The sequence below is a fragment of the Carassius carassius genome, chromosome 25 (genome assembly GCF_963082965.1).
Source record: "Carassius carassius chromosome 25, fCarCar2.1, whole genome shotgun sequence".
NCBI classification, from domain to species: Eukaryota; Metazoa; Chordata; class Actinopteri; order Cypriniformes; family Cyprinidae; genus Carassius; species Carassius carassius.
Window position 1 is genome coordinate 14,155,341 of NC_081779.1, and position 22,981 is coordinate 14,178,321.

At 36.9% G+C, this 22,981-nt stretch overlaps 1 protein-coding gene across 3 annotated transcripts in view; it reads left to right on the top strand.

Annotated features, from left to right (window-relative positions):
* The window catches only part of LOC132104706 (electrogenic aspartate/glutamate antiporter SLC25A13, mitochondrial), a 46,282-nt gene continuing 23,301 nt past the window's right edge, over positions 1-22,981 (top strand). For 2 of the 3 annotated variants that reach the window (XM_059510266.1, XM_059510268.1), the window contains exons 1-11: positions 1-103; positions 675-725; positions 1,477-1,618; positions 6,148-6,264; positions 8,516-8,655; positions 11,212-11,358; positions 12,386-12,524; positions 17,146-17,239; positions 17,913-17,997; positions 21,565-21,649; positions 22,627-22,785. In XM_059510266.1, the coding sequence (XP_059366249.1) occupies positions 92-103; positions 675-725; positions 1,477-1,618; positions 6,148-6,264; positions 8,516-8,655; positions 11,212-11,358; positions 12,386-12,524; positions 17,146-17,239; positions 17,913-17,997; positions 21,565-21,649; positions 22,627-22,785 (1,171 nt within the window). In that variant the 5' untranslated portion in view covers positions 1-91. Of the gene's footprint in view, positions 104-674; positions 726-779; positions 897-1,476; positions 1,619-6,147; positions 6,265-8,515; positions 8,656-11,211; positions 11,359-12,385; positions 12,525-17,145; positions 17,240-17,912; positions 17,998-21,564; positions 21,650-22,626; positions 22,786-22,981 lie in introns of those variants that run through there. The other variant, XM_059510267.1, reaches the window with a different exon arrangement.

Sequence of the window (22,981 nt, forward strand, 5' to 3'; positions counted from 1 at the left end):
CACAGCCGCTTCTGTCCCGCACGTGATCTCCATGGAAACGTCATCAAGCTCGAGAAGTCGTCCTGCTGCTAGAGTTGTGCGCTAGCTGAGCATGGCAGCAAAGGTAAGCGCTTTTCTCGCTCAAGAACAGCTAGGCTTTCTGCAGATGAACGGAGCTCTTTGTCTGATCGTGAAACTTCCGTATGTATCCAGAAAACGTCATTGCAGTTTACTGGAGAAGCGCGGGGGAGATTAACTGATAACCTTCAGTATAGTAGCCGGTGTGATAGAGCTAGTTAGCCTGCTAATGTCCTGGGTGAATGTTAGCGTCTATTAATGACATTGAGACATAAGAGCACTTCAGAGAGCTCGGATGTAGCATCAAACCCCTGCAGACAGGCTGTCCAGCATCTGCTTGAGTGCTTGAATGGGTCTCATGGGGTTTATAGGATGCTAAACATTCTTGGAGTGAGCTGAAGTTGAGCTTGACATTACAAGTGCTTGTCTGGGTTCTTTCGATATAAGATGCTTTTAATAATAATACCACTAGTTAACTATGAAATGATCATCATTACCACTGGAATGTAAGTATAGAAAAAAATTTATTCTAATATAATGTTAAAACGTCCCACAAGGCCTAATGTATATATGTAGATTCATTATGAATGTAGATCATTGTGTGTTTGTCTCTTCAGGTAATGATAAAGAGGGCTGATCCGGCAGAGCTCAAGTCCATTTTCTTGAAGGTACGTCACTGCATATCTCTCCTGAAAGTCTGGGAATGAAGGGATGGGAGCCGTAGCCCAACATCTAAGCACTGGTGTCAATGACATATACCTCTATCTGATGTAACCATTTAATACATTTCTCATTACAGAAAGAAAAAAAATGCAACCGAGCACTGTATGGAACTCATAGTAAGTTCACATGAATCCGAAGCAGAGTTCCTTAAAAGCAAAAGAAAAAAACGTTGCTTAAATAAAGTATTTTAAGTAGCATCTTTAATTTAATCTAATATCAATGCTTACTAACACATGCTTAATATTCCATCAATAACCAACCTTTTTCTCTCCTTCTGCTATCTCCTTTTAAGTGTACAAAGTACCTTCTGTATGATTGCAAAATTTTTTGCTCACGTTGCCTTAAACTATGAAGAGAATGTTTCTTCGATTATATTGTCCTGGGCTTTAAATACCAAAATATTTCTGACTACCATTCTGATGCGATATGTGATTTTAATTGAGATGTATTTTGCCATGCTAATAATCTTCATGAAATACTGCAGTATTGTACAATCACTGTATTAAGTGATGGATTTGAGTTTGCTGGTTCATCATGTTTTATGTAAATCAGATTGCTGATATTTTGTGAACTAACACTTAATGAAGTATTTTATTCACAATATCTATTCTGAACTGCAGTGGCCTCAATGTTTTATATATATATATATATATATATATATATATAATATCAACCCAGTTATCTTTCCGTTCACAGTATGCCAGTGTGGAGAAGAATGGAGAGTACTACATGTCCCCAGAGGACTTTGTGTCCAGGTTCCTTCATGCACTAACAGACATAAAGCTTTCCAAGGAGGCCACTGTTTTACTGGCAGGTGTTGTAGACCAGACCAAAGATGGGATAGTATTTATTTCTATTGCTGCTTTTAAATATTTATGTTGCTCTTGAATCTTTAGTAGGCTATAGCTCGGAAACAAATCAAACTGTGTTACCAAACACAAAACAAAGCTGCCCCCTAAATATTGAAAAATTTAATTTTCAGTTTTTAAATGACAATGAATAACACACAGCGTGAATTTATGAATTTTCATTAATAATTCATGACTTGTATAAACTACAGTTTATAGTTCATCTGATTCATAAACAAAGCGTTTGCTGTGAAATGGACGTGGAATATGCTGCGGGATCTTCCGCTTTTAATCCTGCATTAGGATGAAGGGTCAGAGATCTTAACACGCCACACTTTGTTCAGGTGCTGCTCCATTCAGGCAGCATGGCTCAACCCCTTTTTGCATTAATATGTATGCTTTTAATGATACATAATGAAGGCCTATGATACTCAAGCGTAACTCCAAAAAGATTGTGCGTTACTATGGCAACCAGCCGAGCAGCGTTCTGTGCCGAGTGCATGTGGTCATGCGGCACACATTATTAGGGCTGCCATAGACCGGGAGAGATACACACGCACTGTAATTGCCTGTGCCTTTCAGCTCTCATGCTTTGTGCGACTTTGAGGATGGATAAATTGCTGCATCTCAGCTATTAACGGATAACTATTAGGGAATCATGGCTTGAGCTCTCTTTCTGAACATCATTTTTGATTTATTTGTAAGGCTTTGAGTTAAAAAATAGGAGGATTGTTTGATTTAATCAACAATATGGACAAATAGTCATATAGAGTATGTTGGTAAGCATTGGTTTGTCTTTGGATTTTTCATGTTTTTTGTAACAATGCATGTAGGTTCCTGAGCTAGTTAAATAAAGATCTGGATGTATAGAGATTTCTGTGGTTTGGTCGTAGTGGCGGCTGTGGTCAGGACCTTCATGCTGTCAGAACTGTGGAATGTTGCAAATGAAGAAATGTTCATTCGGAGGCCTTCTTCCTAGAATTATGATGGAATGAAGTTCTAACAGCAGTTCATATATATATATATATATATATATATATATATATATGTATATTTTATAAATGTATGTACAAATGAAGCTCGTTCTAATATTGAAATGTATTCAAAATCATAAAATTTCAAGAGCTAAAAGCTCTTATCCATCTCTAGCTAAATCTGTTTGTGTGGGTGCTAATGTTTTTGCTGAACACGATATGTTTTACAACCAAGGTAGGTTTTCATCTGATTGAGATGATTCACAGGTTATCTGTTTCATGAGATGGATACAAACAGCATGATGCATTTTCTACCTCCTCCTGAGCTGGAATAAATCAAGTGATATGGTGACATCCATCAGGTACAGAATCACTTCTCCTTTATTCACTCGGCCCTGTTTGAGCGGCATCCTGCCAACGGTTCTGAATCATTCATTCAACACATGTAGACTTCCCTGCTGATTCAAAGATCTGCCAGACATTCTCTCCTTCTCTCCCTCTATCTTTTCTCCCCTCTCCATTTCTGATGGAAAAACTCCTCAAGTGTGAAACACTGTAGCCTCTTGGGGTTAAAACTTTGTAAAGAGTGCATGCTGAGAAAATGGCAGTCCGTGCCCATGTGGTTTCAGGCTGGTCTGAGGTATGCACTCAGGGAAAGCTAAACCAGCCTGTGTCCTTCTGCATCCCCGCTTGTCAGTGACAATAACTGGGCCAGAGCTTATTGAAGGTGCTCTCTCTTCACCTGTCACGGATAAAAGCTACTACGCTAAACCACTGAAATAATAAGTCTGTAAATAGTGTTTCTGCTAAGGACAGTGTTTACCAGCACCTTTCTGTTGAAAACACAAATTTAACACAAAAACACAATTTAAAAGTGCATCGCACCCACTGGAAGATATAGGGAAATTCTTTGTACAACATGTATATGCCTGTTGTGATTATCATGACATATTGGAAATTGATAGCAACATAATATTTCAATTCTATGAAAAATACAGATCAAATGCATTGTTTTTTTATAGTATGTCTCTCTGCTGAGTTTTGATGATTGCAACATAAGATCAAGAATTTATAGGTTTTTGAAATGTCTTTTATGCCCAATAAGTTTATAGTTTATTTATTTGATCAAAAATACAGTAAAAACTGTAATATTGTTAAATATTATTACAATTTAAAATAACAATTTGCTATATTCATATATTTTAAAATGAAATGTATTCCTGTGATCGCAAAGCTGAATTTTCCCCAATCTGCAGTTTGATTTGGTGCTCAATTAGGATTTCTTATTATAATCGATGTTTAAAACCGTTGTGCTGTTTAATATTTTTGTTGAAAATGTGATGCATTTTTTCAGGATATTTTTTTTTGCAACATTATAAATGCCTTAATTGTCACTTTGGATCAATTTAATGTGTCCTCGCTAAATAAAAGTACTTATTTCTGAAAAACAACAACAACAAAAAAGCTACTGACTACTGACCCCTAAACTGAATGGTGGTGAAATTTAAAAATATTTTCCAATTTTTGTGTGTTTAGAAAAACAAAGTTCCACATGAACTGCCCATATTATTAAAGCATTTCAGTATCATATTTGAGAAAAGTTTTTGCATTAGCCATGTTACCCTTCTGGTTCTGTGCCATTTTAGTTGATGGTTGGAAGATGTTTTGCATTGGCCTTATTACTCGAGCTTCAGTTTAGTTTGTTTTTTATGGCTATGGCATCTTAGTGTGTCTGTGTATCAGCGTAATTATTCTCTAGTAGTCAAGGCACTGCTAATCAACCATCATAAGCCTCACTTCTGGCATGGTGCTGGTGGAAACTACATGCACAACTCATTTTTGTGTATGTTGATGATCGGAGGGTATTTAATGCAGATACGCTCCCAAAATCAATTACAATCAATTACAAGCTGATCTGAAATGAAAGCAATACCATCTGGTGATTAGAAGTCCATAGTTTCCTTCCAGTGGTTTCTCATGTTGGCGATGCATTTTAATCACTTACTAAGTTTTAGTAGATTTTTCTTTTTGTAAAAGCAGCAGCATCTGTATCATTTCTCATTGCTTTTTGTTTATAATCATTGACGCCTGGGCCCAGCGGATCACCTTTTGTAGCTCTCCACCCACTCTGAAACAGCAGGCTCCTGTTCTCCTACTGTCAGCTTAGTTAATAAAACAATTACTCTTGAATCCACAATGTGGCTGATTTGGCATGCTGGAAGCGCACAAATTCTCAGTTCCTTTGAATTTCATCAGTAACAAAATTAATTAGAGTGGCCACAAAAATGTAATCATTGCTCCCTGGAAATTGAAATAAATTAGAGATGCATGCATTGGGACTGCTCGTTAGCAGTGACCTCGAGTAATTGCTGTATCCATTTGTGAAATTCATAATGGAGTTGAGGCAACTTTGAACTGCGCTTAAATAAAGTCTAGATTGCATGGTCCCCAGGGTTTCCTATGAATGCTGAAATTGCTTATTTTTTAATGAGGTAGATTCATGCGTATGTGTGCGTTTGTGAGCATGTTTATGTGTTTTCTGATGTTCGGCAAATGTCATGCTCTCCATTATGATTCAAGCTTTTAGTCATTTGAAGAAGTAGTGCTGTTCCCCTTTATTGGTATCAAATTTTTTAAATCTTTCTGTTGGTTTACTTGATTCTTTTTTTTTTTTTTTTTTTTAAACAATAGCCCCCATTTATTCTCACTGTAAAGTGAGCACACATATAGGAACTAATGTAATAATCTTAAAATTGTTATATTTAATAACAGTGGCAATTATATGAAAGGTTTCCTATCTCTTTCTCAAAATGTGCGCAGGTAGTCAAAAGTTTGGGCACACCTAATCAATATCAAGCCATTTTCCTTTACTATCAGGTTCAACTCATACATTAAAAAACAAAACTAAATGAATATTTTAGTTTTGTAAAGAAATTCATACGGAGGTGCAATTTCTGTTGCATTCGTATAATTCGTATAAATATATTTTTTCAACTATATATATTTTGGTTTATATATTCATTTATTCTGAACATTTTTAGTATAAGCCTATACTTGAATCTTTTTAAGACACTGCAATTCCTGAGCATTTCTTTACTATACTGCAGCATGACTTGTTGGTTCTCTTGTAATCACATTATTTACTGAGTTCCTATCCTGGGGGCTTTATATGAACTGGTCCCATTTTCAGAAAAAGGTAATGACATTTGACAGTCAAATTGGAAGCACTTTAATCAAGATCGGGATCATTGAATAGCCTGTTATGTCGAATTGTTTTGTCATTCACTTAATCTCTGGGCCTAGAATCGAAGCTGGACTGTGTGTTTAGATGTTTTGTACATCATAATTTTAGGCTGATAATTACAGTTGAACAAATCACTCAAGTGTCAAGTGTTCACAATGAAAATATGTGCTACCTTTTTTTGTTTGGCGATGAGAAGCAGTAATCAGTGAGTGATACCCTCTCATCATTCAATAATGTAATGCCAGACTGGTGGAGTGAAGTGTCCACAATATGTAGGCTGTAAGTCTGTTTGTCTCCATCAGGTTGATCTCCTTCCAGGAGTTTCTGGCTTTTGAGGCAGTGCTGTGTGCTCCGGATGCTCTCTTCATGGTTGCCTTCCAGCTCTTCCACAAAGCTAGAAACGGAATTGCCACTTTTGGTAAGTGTACAACGCTATTCATAAAACAGAGTTCCAGCTCAAAATTCTGATCGGATGAGCTGCCTTTGAAGCTGTTGTAAAATGTTCATAAAAGTTCACCTGTGATCGCACACATTCTGTGTAAATGGGCCTAGTTGCTGTGCTGTTTGGCAACGTCACACAGTCTACAGTTACGAGAATTAACTGTATTACTTGGCAGAAAAGCTGCTTAATAGTACATGTAAATGTCTTTTGAAGATTGGAGTCTTGTATTGATCTAAAGTTGCCATCATTTATAAAGACTAAGTCACTCAAAGTCATGCTAGTCACTTTCTGTAAGAACTAGACTGTTTTTCTATTTTTTTGTAAATTTTCATTGCATGAATATCCTTGTTTTGGCCTAAACTGTGTTTATATCAGCTGAATGTCTAAATCAGCGAGTTTACCGATTATAATTCCAAAGCACCTTATGCTCAGCCTTAAAACAAAGGGCTAATGCTAAGTAGTCTAATCTGAATGCTTGCTTAGACCGACAGATTCCTTTCACTTAAAGTACTACAGGATCAGTAACTGTAAAACTCTTAATCAGATTTATTCATCCACTGCCAGAGATCTTCAAAAAGCAGATTGATTTCAAACAGTCGCTAGTGGACATCAGTATAATCTTCTGCTTTACATTCATTGCGGTTATTTGATTCCAGATAAGAATAAGAACCAAGGATCGCAATGCACAAATAAGATGAGAAGTTACTTTTGCAGTTATATTCATGTTGCAAAAGAACTTGGCGCATAAAGACTGCATGTGTGTATCTCATAAGTTAAATTTCCCTAGTTGACTTTAATAGTCTAATTTGCCTTTTGTAGGTGAGACCTGTCAGATCAGCTCATTTCAGATGCACTACTCAAAAGTGCCTAGGCAGAGAGAAAGAGACTTTCATCAGCCTGTTTTAGTCAATAGGGAAAAAGATCAGATAGTACATGCACATGTGCTTATTTCGTATTGAAATGACTGGGTTATTTAGAAATGATGTTTCTGTGCCATTCAAAGGTCTCTTGTTGTTCATGTTGTCAGTAGTATGTCTGGGTTGAGCTGTAATGAGAACGTATAGGCAGTATTTGTCTCATACACCTGTTTTTCAACTGTTGCCATCCCGTCAACATAAATAGCAAATAACTTCTGACTAAGATTATGGTCATGTCAAAAGCACTTTATTGTGATGCACTACAGAGGGCAGGAAAATGAAATGCCGCTCTGTGTTAAAGCAAACAGGAGACTCCCGTTTATAACCCTCTTAATGTCATTAAAAGCATTAAAGGTCTCTTGCTGTTACATTAAGCAGATTCTTTCACCATTTAATAAACCCTGTCATTGCAAGTCATATTATGAAGGGGTATTTTTTAAGGGTTTGGAAAATGTAGGTTTTAATTAATGAATGACTAGGGTATTTTATTTTTCACCCCCCCCCCCCCCCCCAGCTTCAATTAGGAGAATTAGAGGTATTAAACTTGCAGGCTGCCATGCGACTCCAAAGCGATATAAAGAAAGAAAGACAGAGAAGTGTTGACAGGTTCATAAACACTGATACAATAAAGCTCTGGAGTAACTCCACAGTGGAACTCTGGTGTAATGCAACATAAAAAGCATCTGCTAAATGACTGCTTACTGTATATATTTTGCCATAAATGGGAAAAACCTGTTGGATGTGCAGCGCTCCATGAGAAATACCGCCAACCCTAATTTTTCTTTCCTTTTATTGTCATCTTCATTGCAAATACTTATTTGGCCACTTCTGTTTAGCCTTTTATTTTCTAATTTAATGTTTTATTATTAATTATATCATCAGCATGTGAGTGGAAAAATGAACTTAAATGTCTAAATAGTTCGTTTTAGTTTTTTTTCTTATTTGATGAATGCCACAGGTTTGTGTAAAACCTGTTGATCTTGTTCTCCGGCATGATTTGAGAAGATTCAAGAGCAAGAACGTGTATTTCTGTATAAAGAGTCTGGTTCAGTGTCTTAAATGTACTTGTTTAGTGACCTACAAATAGGTCCAAATCTTAAACCTTTCTTGTTTTTTTCTTTGCATTTTTTATGTACATTTTCATGTTTAAATGTAAAAAAAAAAATGCCCCGATGCCCTGTATTTTTAAACAAGGTTTACTCATAGACCCATGATTTAGCGGTACTATCATTAAAATCAGACAATGCATAGTTTTGTAACTCAATCCTCAACAATTACATTTCTGACGCAAGGCATATCTCTGATTTCAGAGGATGTGAAACAAGTTTTCGGTCAGACCACTATTCACCAGCACATCCCCTTTAACTGGAACTCGGAATTTGTTCAGCTTCACTTTGGCGCTGAGAGGAAGAAACACCTAAACTACGGGGAGTTCACTCAGTTTCTGCTGGTGGGTATGACTGCTGTCTAATTTCTCTGATCCACTTGCATCCCACCTATTCCCGCCACGAACGCCCTGACATGTTCACTTTCATACAATCCCCGTCGCATGCTTCCCTTCACCGCCGCAGAGCTCAGATCGATGTAATGTCTTGTTTGGTATATTTTGTGCCTGGTCTTGCTTCGATTGAGACACAGTTCTGGGCACCGTTTCCCACAGCACAACGAGGCATATTGACCTAGTTAGTCATTAATGAAACACTGCAGTTATATTCCTATGCCAGCATTTGTTTCTCATTAAGTGACATAACCTCAGTGCAGTCTAGCGATTCCCCTAAAACAGGTAAAGGTTTTCTCTTACAAGAAGAATAGCAGTATTCCTTTTGTGTTTGTGGTGGTGTGTAAGACATTTTCCAATATAACGTCTAGACCTGAGAGTGGGCAGAGGGAGTGTGAGGGGTCGGCTGTGCCAAGTTTACATCTACGTTCACTATATCTGAATGAGCTTTTTATATTAAACTTAACTTTAACCAGATGGGTTTTTGGGAAACTGCGAGAAACATGCCGAGATTGTGTTTGTGGCCAAGACGGGATTAATTTTGTTTTTGGAACTTGAAAAACATGAAAAAACACATTTCCTGTCCCATTTATTTCATTTTCTTTGAATTGGCAAAATTTTTTTATGGTCGTTTGGAGTGATTTGAAAATCCGGCCGGTGTTAACTGTTAGATTTGATACAATAGCACTCATACAATATCACGCAGCACTGTAAATTTGAACCAGCAGCTTCACATACTATGAGAAAAAAGCTGCAGATTCAGATTTACTCAATGAAATCCACAAATTCTCAGAATTATTCTCTTTTCCTTTATGAATGGGTGCTTTCTAACACTGACTTCATGTCAATATGACCACCTACAAACATGACATGTCAGAAATCTGACTCTGCTGTCAGAAATAATATTACTGACATAGCCAAAGGTCCAAAATCCTGCAGCTTCTTTAACCTGAACATTGATGATGAGATCTTTAAGACTTCTCAGAAAGCGTCTGTTTCGCTGTTTAAATGCGGTTTTAATGCCAGCGCTTGAATTACAATAATTGACCCAAACAGAGGTGGCTCATCAAATGTTTTTATTTGAATCCAAAGACAATTAAAGGCACAATAAATACCATAGTGGTTTCAGTATTGGCTTTCGTAGGTTCAGTTGTTTTCCTCTAAATAAAAAGCATGCTTCTGAAATACTCACAGTTGCAGTAATTTAAGGTTTTAAGAAGCTAACTGTAAACTGTAAGGTTTAGATCCACAATTATTATGCAATTCCACATGCTTGTGGCTGGAGCAGTGCAATGCAAGACAGGAAAAATCAGTAGCCAGATAATATTTTACTCTGCCCTTGTTTTATTTATTTACACTGCTACTGGCATTTCCTCCTTGTTTAAAACATTGTTTGTGTGTTTTTGAAAGGCACAGGAGCATACACGTGTACAGTATAAGATGTAAAGTTTTTTTCAGCATTTGCTTAAATGTGATTTGCGAATATTCAAATAAGTATAGTGATGTGAAAAATAGGTTAATAATAGTGAAATTACCAGCAACAATTGTAACTATTATTGCTGTATTTTTATTAGGACAATGACATTTCTATAATATCACAAATAGCATGGAGTCTGACATTCAAAGCTTTGGCATTTTCTCTAATCGTGTTTTGTGAGCAGACATTTCTTCTATATGAAGGTGCGTCTATTCGCACAGCAGACCTATATTTCTAGGATTTTGTAGCGGTAGCTCGGGAAGAAAGAAAAACAACTCCCTTTAAAAGCCTAAGATGTGTAAGAAAGTCATTCTCGTCTCCTGATGTGATACTGCAGCCGTTTCAGATGAGTTGCACAATCAACAAAATGAGATTTCCCTCTCCAAATGTCTTTCTAGCATATGTCTGCAAGCAAATAAATTAATTGAAGGTAATAACAAACACATAGAAATAGTTATTTCATTGAAATATCATGGGTGACGTTGAATGGACTGATGCTTTTATGAATAAAAATATATATATATATAAAAAAATGAAATGAAAAAAAAATATATATAAAATGATTTTATTTACATTTAGGATTTTCTTATGCTCCTGACACTGGCTTGTCTTTTTTTTGTAGCCCATGTAATAACATATAATATTGTAAATAACATTGAATTTATGATTAAGTAAAATAAATAGTATTATAATTGATAAATATAAATCTTTATTATGGTTTTGACTAAACATGTTGACATATTTGGATTTAGATCGATGCACAGGGTTCATTTAATCATTACATGTATTATATTTACTTATATAGTCTTTATATTTAAGATTTATAAATCATCTGCTTTTTCCATTCAAAGATTGATTTACATTTACATTTGTACATAATTAAGGCCAGCTGTACATAATGGATCACATGCATAAAGTCACAAGCATGTAATATATCCTTTTTCTTTTTTTTTTGCAGTGCAAATCACTCCAATTCAGCATTGTGTAAACTACTAGCATGCACACACTAATTGAGATGTATTGTGTTGCAGGAGATGCAGCTTGAACATGCCAGGCAGGCTTTTATGCAAAGAGACAAGGCCAGGACAGGCACCATCACCGCTCTGGACTTCAGGGACATCATGGTGACCATCAGACCCCACATGCTCACACCATTTGTGGAGGAATGCTTAGTTGCAGTGAGTTTGTTTATTTGTATTTATGTTTTAGCTATTTCAGCCAGCGGTTGTATTGTATTACAGTTTTGTGATAGACTTTTGTTTCGAGTAAACCTCTGGGAGATATTTATTTGCTAGGTGTATATTGTGTAAGCAGTCTGTTTTATACACACTCGGTGGAGTCTGTCATTTTCTCCACGGTTTGTGCCTCACAAACCTTAGGATTCTAGGATTCTAGGAGATGTTTGTAAACACACAATTTCGAGGCCATTAGAAATAAATGGAAGACAATACGCTCGTCAGACCCAGTCTATACACTCAATCCTCTAATTTAGATGCCTTGCAAAACAAGACAGGAGGTGTAAACATTTTATCCCATCTACAAAAAGGTTTATACTTTTTATGGACAGGTTTATGCAGGGATTTTACAAATGACATCTAGGTTATGCACACTTCAGAGCAGGTATGATTTTTGTGGCTTCAGGTAAACGCCACCATTTCTGCAAAGCACACAGCGCCATCTAGTGAGAGACAATCTGCTCTTGCTTTTCTATCCCAGCCCCTCCTAGGCCTGAAGAAAACTATACAAGAACTATTTCAGCCAAACTACACTTCGTCTTGTCACAGAAATCAATGAATACATTCCAGAAATGTTGAATTTGATACTTAATACTTAATATTGCAGCATAAATAAAAATTTTCTTTCGCTATCTGAGTGGCAAAGGGAGTTTTTACACCAAGCATCCTGTCAGATGCTATTTAAAGATTTACCTCATGTTAGTTTTCCACTTTATATGTCTCTCTTCTCATAAAACAGCTTAATTAAAAATGGCCCTTGAGCTTGAATCCCTCTGAAATTACCAGTGTGCCGTCTCTGTGAAACACATGTATTTATTTAGCGCTCTGTGGGGTGGAAGTGCTAAAGATGTCACCGCACTGTAGCTTGATTAATGTTTGGCACTCCATAGAATTCTCAGCTATTTATCACCTTTGTCCCTCATAAAAGGATGTCTTCGTTCAGATGTCTGTGTGTCTGCCAATTTTGCAGGCGGCCGGTGGAAGTACGTCACATCAGGTCAGCTTTTCTTACTTTAATGGCTTCAACTCTCTGCTAAGCAACATGGAGCTCATTAGGAAGATCTACACCACCCTGGCAGGCAACTGCAAAGATGTGGAAGTTACTAAAGGTTAGTAGTGTTTTTTTAATTTTTTTATCTTGTTTTGTTTTGACTTTGTCCTGCCTCCCCAGATTAGGCTGACTTTATGTGCCCCAAAATTACCCACATGTGTTTGTGTATGTGTTTGTTGAGACAATATAAATATTTGTATTATATAATATGTGAAATTTGATACACATACTGTACACACACACACACACACACACACACACACACACATATATATATATATATATATATACTCGTCAAATTGGAATGAATTTTTTGAACAATTATATGTCTTATGTTGCTGTGCAAATATGTAATGTGTGCAATTTAATATAAATAAATATGTAATTGTACTATTTATATAATACAGTACATCTTACTCGCATTCTTTCAATTTTTAAAACCACTCCAATTTTTGTTACTCTGTCTTTAAATTTTTGTTTTTTTAATTTTACATATTTCTTACATATGAAAAAAAAAAAGAAAAAAAAAAAAAAAAATTATATATATATATATATATATATATATATATATAATATGTGTTAAATAATACATCTTGCTCTAAAAAACATTAAAAAAATTAAAAACTAAAAAAAAAGTAAAAAAAAAATAATATTACTTACATTTATTGTTGTGAACTTTAAAATAATGTAATTAAAAAAAGTTAAATTGCTGAATCTTTTTTTCTCACTCAAACTCTTCTAATTATTATTATTTTAATTTTAATTATTTGTATATATTTTTAGCAACTTGCATAATAAAAGTGTATTATTACTATTGTGATAAGTCACGTTCAGCTCATTAAAGGATGATAAATATCTTAAAAAAACCTGTCAATTGCCCATCAAGGAGGACTTTTAAAACAAAGCCCCAACACCTTAAAAACCCTTGGCCTGTGTCTCCTTGGCCAACTGCTGACCTGTGAAACAGCCCTCATAGTCTGGCTGCAATGGAGCTCTGCATCTTGGGCACACACTCTTGCTGTACACACCCAGCCTGCGATGCTATCAGCCCTGTGGAGACCGGGGCCAGGGGTGGGGAGGCTACATTTACCGCTGCTGTTCCCACAGAGGCTGTAGGCCACCATTGGGCTCCGCTGGGACTTGTGCGTGCGAATTTCCATGTCTACTACTCTTGTTGACCCACAGCTGATTGGTTCCGTATGTTTTGAGCAGTACGCCGAAGCATAGTTTCGTCATTGCAACAGCCACCGTTTGCCACCTGGGGAAAATGGGGAACACATCACCCCGTACAAAGGCTGCAGATAGAAAAAAAGAGCTCGCAAATGTATAAAACCTTTAATGTGGATCATCTTACTGCTGTTCTGGCCATTCTAAAGCAGAAATTCATCTCACTTATTTCATTGCTTTCGATCACGACCGTGTGATTTCAGAGTTACTTTTTTCCGCTCTGATACTTGAAAGTCAATTTACAAGTTTTGTAGCATCAAATATGATTTTTGTCAGGTCGAGTGCTCTTGGCGGCATGTTTCTCACACTGTAGCCGGTGTTTGTTTTTGGAGGGAGCTAAAGAGACAAAAGCCCTGCGTGATCTTTGATTGGAGCGTTCTTCACACTTCACAGCGTGTTTAAGGCCGGGGTAAGCTGAGCTGGCCTTGATTCAATAGGGCTCTGTGTAAGAACACTTGCTGCCTTTTTCAGGCTAGTCACTCTATACCAGTGCAGTGGGAATCCCACTGTTAACCGGCCTGTGTTCATTCTGCTCATTACCTCTCTACTCTTAAACTGCACAACCAACTGATATCCAATACAAGCCCAGACTCAATGATTTGCTAAATATTTGAATGAATTATTTACTACATGATCAAGTAGGGACACATAATTTATTAATAGAACAGCGAACAATACAGTGAGACTGAAATGTATTTGTACAGCTCAAACATTGTAATACTCCATGCACAAAACTTCAGCTTCTTTCTTTTAATGAAGATGGTGCAAGGTGTTGTACAGGTTGTTTTAACTGAAAGCGCGTAGCTGAATTCCTCCATGAAGAGTCATTCTACAAGGCTGTTAGTGAAGGGCAAATGGCCAGTTTGAGGAAATAATTTTACTCTTTAGAATCATGTGATTCTGATCGGCACTTATGCATCTTGAGGTAATTTGAAATCTTACCTCAACTGTTATTGTGCACCTAAGGATTATTTGTGAAATGTTTTTCTTTTCTTTTAGTTTTAACAAAAACTACAGGAATTGAAATTAAATTGAGTTAAAGACACAAACAGGCAATATTAGATGTGAAAGAATAATTGTAATAGCTATAAATGAGAATTTATATAAAGTGGCAGGGACATATAGGCTGTACATGACCATATTGTCCTGAGTGTTTACTTCAAGTGCTCTGAGTAAATGAGTCACAGTGATGCTCACTTTTAAATGTAATTCACCCAGTGACTTAAAACAGAACATCCGCTGAAAATGACCTTGCTACCAGCTGGCTAAAAATAATTGCAAAAATGACTGAAAGAAATTCTGAGAAAAGGTTTTGCATCATTTGTTTGCAGATGCCACTTGATTTAATATTTTATGTAGTTTTTTAGTCATATATCTTAAAGCATGGCTTAAAGGGGTCATCGGATGCTACGTGCACAGACTGGACTGGCGTCTTTAGACCTGCCCTGAGTGAAGATGAAGATGGACTGGATTATATTTGTTTTTTGAAGAGAATGCAATCTCGATCTACCTACTAAATGCATCTATCTTTGCGCGAATCATTCATGGTCCAGCTTCACCTACAGAAGAAGTGAGTATAAGGTTTTTTAATGAATCTTTGCAAATCGCCTTTACTAATAATGTGCTAATAAGCAAGTTTCATGATGAATGTGGCTAAAGTAAACAGTCCCTCAGAGAGCAGCTCAGAAGAGAGGGGTGGGGTCAGCAGATCAAATGCTACAAATGGTACAAACCGGCTTGCTCTGAAAAGAGCTGTTGAGGTGTTTTTTACACTACATTTGAGACATTTTTACCAAACTATGTTACAGACTTTCCATTAAGAATGAAAAATGGGCATTCGATGACCACTTTCAGTGGCCAAATATGCTACTGTTTAAAAGTTTGGGATTTAGTAAGATTATTATTATTTTTTTGTGGTTTTTATTTGTTTTGTTTTTTAAGAAATTAATACTTTTATTCATCAAGAATGCACTTTAACATTGCTATAAAAATCTCTTTTTTAAATAAATGCTTCAGGGCCATGCACAGACATTTTTAGGGGCATTGGCCCAAACCAAAAAAAAGGGGCACTAGGGGGTTGGGTGCTTGTTAATACAAATTATCCAGTTACAAATATAGAGTTAAAAGAGAAGCCAGTATACTCTGTAATAATTGACTTTACTGTAGATGTTTGAGTGGGCTATCCCTTACTCTCTGAGGCTTCTTCTGCCTCATCTTCAATGGAAGTAGGGGAGAGTGGGGGTAAGTTGAGCCAGTGGGTAAGTTGACCCACCTCCTGTATCTTGGCAACTGTACACTTTTGTGTGACCATGTATTTTGAAAGCACCCATCATTTCTGCCAGACTGTGAAAAGGAGAAACACATGGGGGAAAATGGAAGGCACCCATTTACTTTAAAAACTATTTTTGCCTTGTCAAAGTAACATTTTAGCATAACAGATGTAATGGTTGTTACGTCAAAGCAAATTTATCCATGTCTAAAAATATTTATGATACATTTAGGTGATTTAGTAACATATAAAACCATGCAAATCATTTAGCCAAACATTAGCCTGAACTGGTAAGCTACAGTTGCTATTTTTTTCCCAAAATGATAAAAACACTGCTCCGGGTGTGTGTTCACGGTGTATGTGTGTTCATTGCTGTGTGTGTGCATTTTTGATGGGTTAAATGCAGAACACGAATTCTGAGTATGGGTCACCATACTAGGCTGCATGTCACGCCACTTTTACTTTCACTTTCAGACTCTCTGTTTTTAGGAAGGCTACAACTGGAAATATTGAAATTTAAACTTAATTTGGTTGGTTTTATGTTGTTAAAGTTAACTTTATGAAAAGAAATATGACTGTAAAAGGAAATTATTAAATTTGTTTTTATATTGTTATTAATTTCACATGGGTTTGAATCAGATTTTGTCAGATGGTCATTTTACACCCAGATGGTGCATCTTACTCACTGACTCGACTCGGGTCAACTTACCCCAAACCCGGGGCAAACTGAGCCATGGGAACACTTTTTATAAGTAACCATATTTTTAGAACCCTTTGTCATAGATACATTCTGATCATTTAAAACTATAGGTATACTTTCATTAGGATAGGATATGATCTAAATTTCTTTATAGCCTACTTCTGCATCATTTTCCCTTGAGGACAACATGAGTGAAAAATAGCTAATCTCACCCCAATCTCCCCTGTAAGTATTAGACATTTAATTTAATATTTTACATCATAAGTCTATTTATTTATTTATCTATTTATTTTATTTATTTTTTTGATAAATTACACTTTAAAATATATTCAAATGGAAAACTCTTTATAGGAAGCATGAATGACAAAACTTGTTTTCGAAAAACTTATTTAAAATTTTGGAATAGTGTATCTTTGTGAAAATTGTATTAAATTAAATACAATTTTTTAGATGTTTTCTGCACTCTCTTTCCCTGTTTTTCAGAGGAGTTCATTATTGCTGCCCAAAGGTTTGGCCAGGTGACCCCTATGGAAGTGGACATCCTGTTCCAGCTGGCTGACCTGTCTGAGCCAAGAGGGTGAGTCACCATGGTGACAAGGCCTTGCTGATTCATCGTCTGAGATCCTCTGCCCATCAAGAGGAGGGTTCGAGGCTCAGCCATAACATACTTCAGCTCAGCCTGTGTTTCAGAGCCCTCTAGTCACTCTTGACGTCTAAAAACAGCATTGTTTGACTCTTCTGTAATTATATGAAAAAAGTTTTCTGGTCTCTCTATTCTGAGTCTTGTTCTGGCAATTGCATAGTCGATGATACATGACTCCTCCTATTATTGTACAGTGGGAGGATTTGAACACGGTCCAGCTTATTCTAACATTTTCTGCAGCATGTAGCGGCACACATGTTTCCACACTACAGTAACTGCTGCAAAGTTCTTACCAGTACAGTAATGAACTTGGAAGTATATTTACAAAATATCTGCTCTGAGCCATAGTGCGGTATAATCATTGTGAATTAAACCCCTCTTTCCAGAAACCAAAGATATCACATGCACATTTTGGAAGAGTCAGATATTATGACACTACTGGGTAGGTCTCAAATGGAGCTTGGTTTTCGGACATTTTCGGAGATTTTGAGGGCAAACTATACCATGTTTCCTTAAACTTCTTTGAGATGTTGTGCTCTGTAAAGGCAGAAAAGAGGAATCTGTTTAAATGTTTAATTATGTCTGCCCATGTTTTTGCTTTTTACAGATGTGTTGGTTTATTTGACATTGAGAGGACTGCACCTTTGGAGGAGGAAGCTCTTCCTTACAACCTTGCCGAGATTCAAAGACAGGTAACACTTAGAACCTCAGAGTATAAACTTGTCTTAAAAGATTATAGAGATCGGTATAAACTGGGCCTTAGTCCACTAACTTTTGGGACCTTATGATTCAGTTATGAGGTTGTGCATTAAAATGCAATAAATCAAAGCCACAAAATGCACTATAGAATTTCTATGTTAAACATACACTGTCATCCAAAAAGCATGATTTAAAAAATGTTTTTGAAAGAACTCTCTACCAAGACTTTATTTAAAAATACAGTAAAACTGTAATTTTGTTTAAGAGAAGTAATTTAAACTATTTACCTGTTTTAATATAATGTAACATTTATTAATTTTATATATATTTTTTTTATTTAAATTTCATAATTTATTCCTTTGATGGCAAAGCTGAATTTTCAGCATAATTACTCCAGTCTTTAGCATTACACGATCCTTCAGAAATCATTCTGATATGCTAATTGGCTGCTCAAGAAACACTTCAACTTCTTATTAAAGTTGAAAACAGTTATGTTTAATATTTTTGTGGAAACTGTTATACTTTTATCAGTTTTTTTTTAGAAAGTTCAAAAGAACAGCATTAATTCGAAATAGAAATATTTTGTAACATTATAAATGTCTTACTGTCTTACTTTTGATAAATTTAATACATCCTTGCTAAATAAAAGTATTTATTACATCCAGCTGTTGTGAAATCCTCCCCCACACTGGAAGCATTTAAATCTAGATCGAAGACTCATTTATTTTCTTTAGCCTATGGTGTTGCCTGAGTTACATAGGTGGGTTTAGTTGTTTATGGCTTATCTTGCTTATTTAATTTTAAATGAGTTAGTTTTAGTTTTTATATTACTCTTGCCAAAAACTGTTTACAATTGTACAGAACTTTGGTACACTTGTTGTTTTTAAATGTACTTTATAAATAAATTTGAACTTGAACCAAATTATTTTTTTTAAAGGGTTCATATGATGCTGCTAAAAAGAAAATTATTTTGTGTATTTGGTGTAATGAAATGTTTATGCGGTTTAAGGTTCAAAAAATGCATTATTTTCCATATACTGTGCATTACTGTTTCATTTTCTATGCCCTGCCTTCTGAAACATGTCGATTTGTACAAGGCTCATCGGTCTGAAAAGCGAGGTGTGCTGTGATTGGCCAGCTATCCAATGCATTGTGATTGGCCGAATACCTTAAGCGTGTGAAGGAAATGTTACGCCCTTTAACATATTGTGATGTCCTGTCAGGCCGGAGCGACGAAACTTAATCATGAAACCCATTATAAACGTGATATAAACATGATTTCTAGTCATGTCCTCTTTTGGAAGGCCAAACAAAGTAGTTTCGCTTTCTCAACAAAACAGCGTTACACACCACGGCCTTGAGTGAGCGGAGGCCGGAGGCCTAGAGTAAGCAGAGGTGGGCCGGCTTGACAACGGTGCGGCTGGCGGATTCTACGAAGGAGCTTGGGGCAACCACATGTGATGACCGTAGGCTGAATGCCGCTTTGTCCATGAAAGGCGATCCACAGTGCGAATTTGATGTATTTCCTCAGCGACCAGCACGGATCAGCTCCAGGCATGACGAAGCGGATATCGTCCTCTTTTGGAAGGCCAAACAAAGTAGTTTCGCTTTCACAACCAAACACACAGCATCTATACGACATGACAGTGGCGGCAACAACAATACTATAATGAAAATTAAAGTTATGCCTTCTTTCTTTGCGTGAACATCTGGGCGGCGTTGTGCAAATCTTACCACATCGTGACGTAGAGATGTGGAGGCGTGTTAGAACGAGCTGTTTTAGGGGGGTGTGGACGAGTCTTAACTTTTATAAAGAATATTTCTTTGGATTAGAGACTTTAGTCTTTGCAACTTTACAGGTCTTCTTTATTCACCAGGAGTCTGTAATACTCCAAAGACAAAGGAAAAATTTAAATTGCATCATATGACCCCTTTAAGTCTTACTGACAGCAAGTGTATAAAATAATAAATAATAACAAAATGAGATACATAAAGGATAATAACAAACAAAATCTCAGAAATAAGGCATTTTCTTCATGAATTTATACTTGTGCTCATTCTCTGAGAATTTGAGATTCTTAGAAAGACATGACAGAATTTCCAGTAAATGAATGTAGTGGCATTAATATGAATTTTGGGAATGTTTCATGTATTTGAACAGTTTTGACAGTGATTGAACGATTTTGACTCTCTGGTTAGCACACTTGTAGTTGAAATAGGGAGCGGATTTAGACACACCCAGAGTAGACTGTTCTATATTTTTCTTTGTTCTGTCATTGCAGAAATGTGACTTGTATATCCTTAGATATCCTATCAAATCACTTTAACAAGTTTTGTTTATCTAAATGTGCTAGTTTTACTCCTATTGATGGTATTTGTTCATTATTCTTTGACATCACGTTTGCTGAAGTTAACGATATGTTTTGAGAACTTGTGTTTATAAGTGCTTCTGATCAATGCCTCGTTTCCAGCCCCTCTGGATTTTTCCGTCAGCTACTGCAGAGCTCTCGTCTTCGCTTTAACCAGAGCAGTGAAAGAAGAGAATATCTGAATCTGTCATCAGCACACAGATCACACATATAAAAAGCTGTAAATGAAACACGAGCCCAGCAGTCGAGGAAACTTATCAGCGTCTGATGGTGAGATGAGGGGAAATTAAAACAGACAGAAAGGCCTGAAGACTCTACAGGGAAAAGAAAGAGATCGTGTCTGTGTCTATATATTCCCTCTTTATTTTAACAGAAGTCCTGCCTCCAAACACATCGAGGGCTGAGTTATTCCTTCGTACAGGGCCATACGAAGTGGGGGCCTGGGACAGAGACGCCAGTCCCACCACAATGAGCTGCTTTGGGCTGTGGTCTGGCCTTATGGGCTGCTGGCCAGCTCTCCCTCACCACTTCCCCCAACACAGTTCATCCCACACCCTTAACCCATCAGTGAGTCTGGAAGGGGTGTATCTGGGCATTTACAGTGGCAATCTGGGCATTTACCTTGAGGTTCCTGACAGGTGGTCTCGGGTAGGCAGGGCGACTGTATCTCTGGCGGGGAATGCAGCATGGGACGCTTGGATGATTCTGGCTGGCCTTATTTCTTAAGCTCTCTCTAACCGTGGGGCTATGGCTGTGGCTGGGGCAATGATTGAACCCACTTGATCGTGGTTTCTGCTCATCTCAACTAACACTAACTTTCTAATTATCTAGAGATCTTGAATCAAACTAAATTAAGTATATTATTATGTTGTAAAATCCTAATAAAATTTCATTCAATGTTTAATCAAGAGTTTTCACATATGCATTCTTTCTTCTATTTTCCATATTAACTTTAGAATAATAGTACATTTATCGAAAATAAAATATGGAAGCAAAACTTTTGATGACAGCTTCTAATTTATTTATAAGCCATATATTACATTCTATTCGATTCTATGTTTTCTCTTATATTAAAATGTTGTATTTTCATCATTATATATCATTATATATATCATTCTAATATGCTGATTTAGTGCTCAAATGTAATGATTATATTATATTATATCATCTTTTTATTTTCTCACTCCACAGCAGTCTGGTGGGGATGGATCTCGCTCGGTTCTGCTTCAGGCCGCTGAGTCGGCGTACAGGTTCACTCTGGGCTCTGTGGCTGGAGGTGAGTCAGTCACAGATCATTGTGCACCACTCCTTTACCTGAGCCTGCACCAGCAGCAGCCCCTCCTCCTCCATGCCAGAGATAGCAGGACTGCACAAAAAGAATAACAAAGCCTGCCTTATTGCCTTCATAGGGGACTATTTCTCTAGTTTAATGAGGTTATGCACCATGGGAACCTCCTTTTGTACCTGTCAGTGATCAGAGGGGTGTGTGTGTGTGTATGTTGGATTGTGTGTACGTAAGGAGGTGGTGCTTGGCCCTGTGTTTGGCTCCAGTCTGGCTCTCTCAGAGGAGACAAGGTAATAAGGAGGTAGTGCAGGGCGACTCACTCTTTAATTAAGCCTGTCGGTGCTGTATCCCCTTTGTGTCCACCCCAAAGTTGTCAGATAAGAACTGACTGATGGGTTCTTCCAAAATATCCTGACTTTCTTCCCTTTCTATTTTATTTATTTTTGTTCTTGTTTGATGTGTCCTTCATCAGCCAGCATATTTTCTATTTTATAGGAATAGTTCACCCAAAAATGAACATTTACTGAAAATGCACTCGTTCTCAGGGTATCCAAGATATAACTCTTATAACGTTTCTTCATCGGAAGAGATTTGATGAAATTAAGCATTACATTACCAATGGATCCTCTGCAGTGAATGGGAGTCCAAAGTAGCTGATATTACAGTAGTCCAGTAATTGATCATGTAATTGGTCTTGTAAATGAAAAGTGTTTCTAAAAAACAAGTCCCATCATTAAATCATTTTAACTTTAAACCATTGCTTCTGGCCAAAATACCTGTCCATAATATATTAATAATCCATAATAATGGTCATCATATTTGTTTAGAGCTGTTTTGGACCGTTTTCGTTTGTATATGGTGCCCTGGATGCCCAGAGAGTGAATACATTTTTGGGAGATTTAAATTTTTGGGTGAACTATTCCTTAAACAGTCGTACATAGTTTAAAACAAATTTCCTCTCATGACAGCCATGGGTGCCACTGCCGTGTACCCCATCGACCTAGTAAAGACCCGAATGCAGAACCAACGTTCTTCAGGTTCCTTCGTGGACGAGCTGATGTACAAGAACAGCATTGACTGTTTCAAGAAGGTCGTACGCTACGAGGGCTTTTTCGGCCTCTACAGAGGTCAGTGGCTTTGTGCAGCCAGGCCATCGGGGACACACCAACAAAAAGAGTTTTCATGAAAGCCAGGGCCAGGTCATCTTCCTTCTGACCTTACCTGCTTTGAAGAGATTAAGTCTACCTTTGCTGCTTGAGGGGGACAATGTGCAGAGCATGAAAGGGCACATACCAGCACAGGAGCTTAACAATGAAGAACATG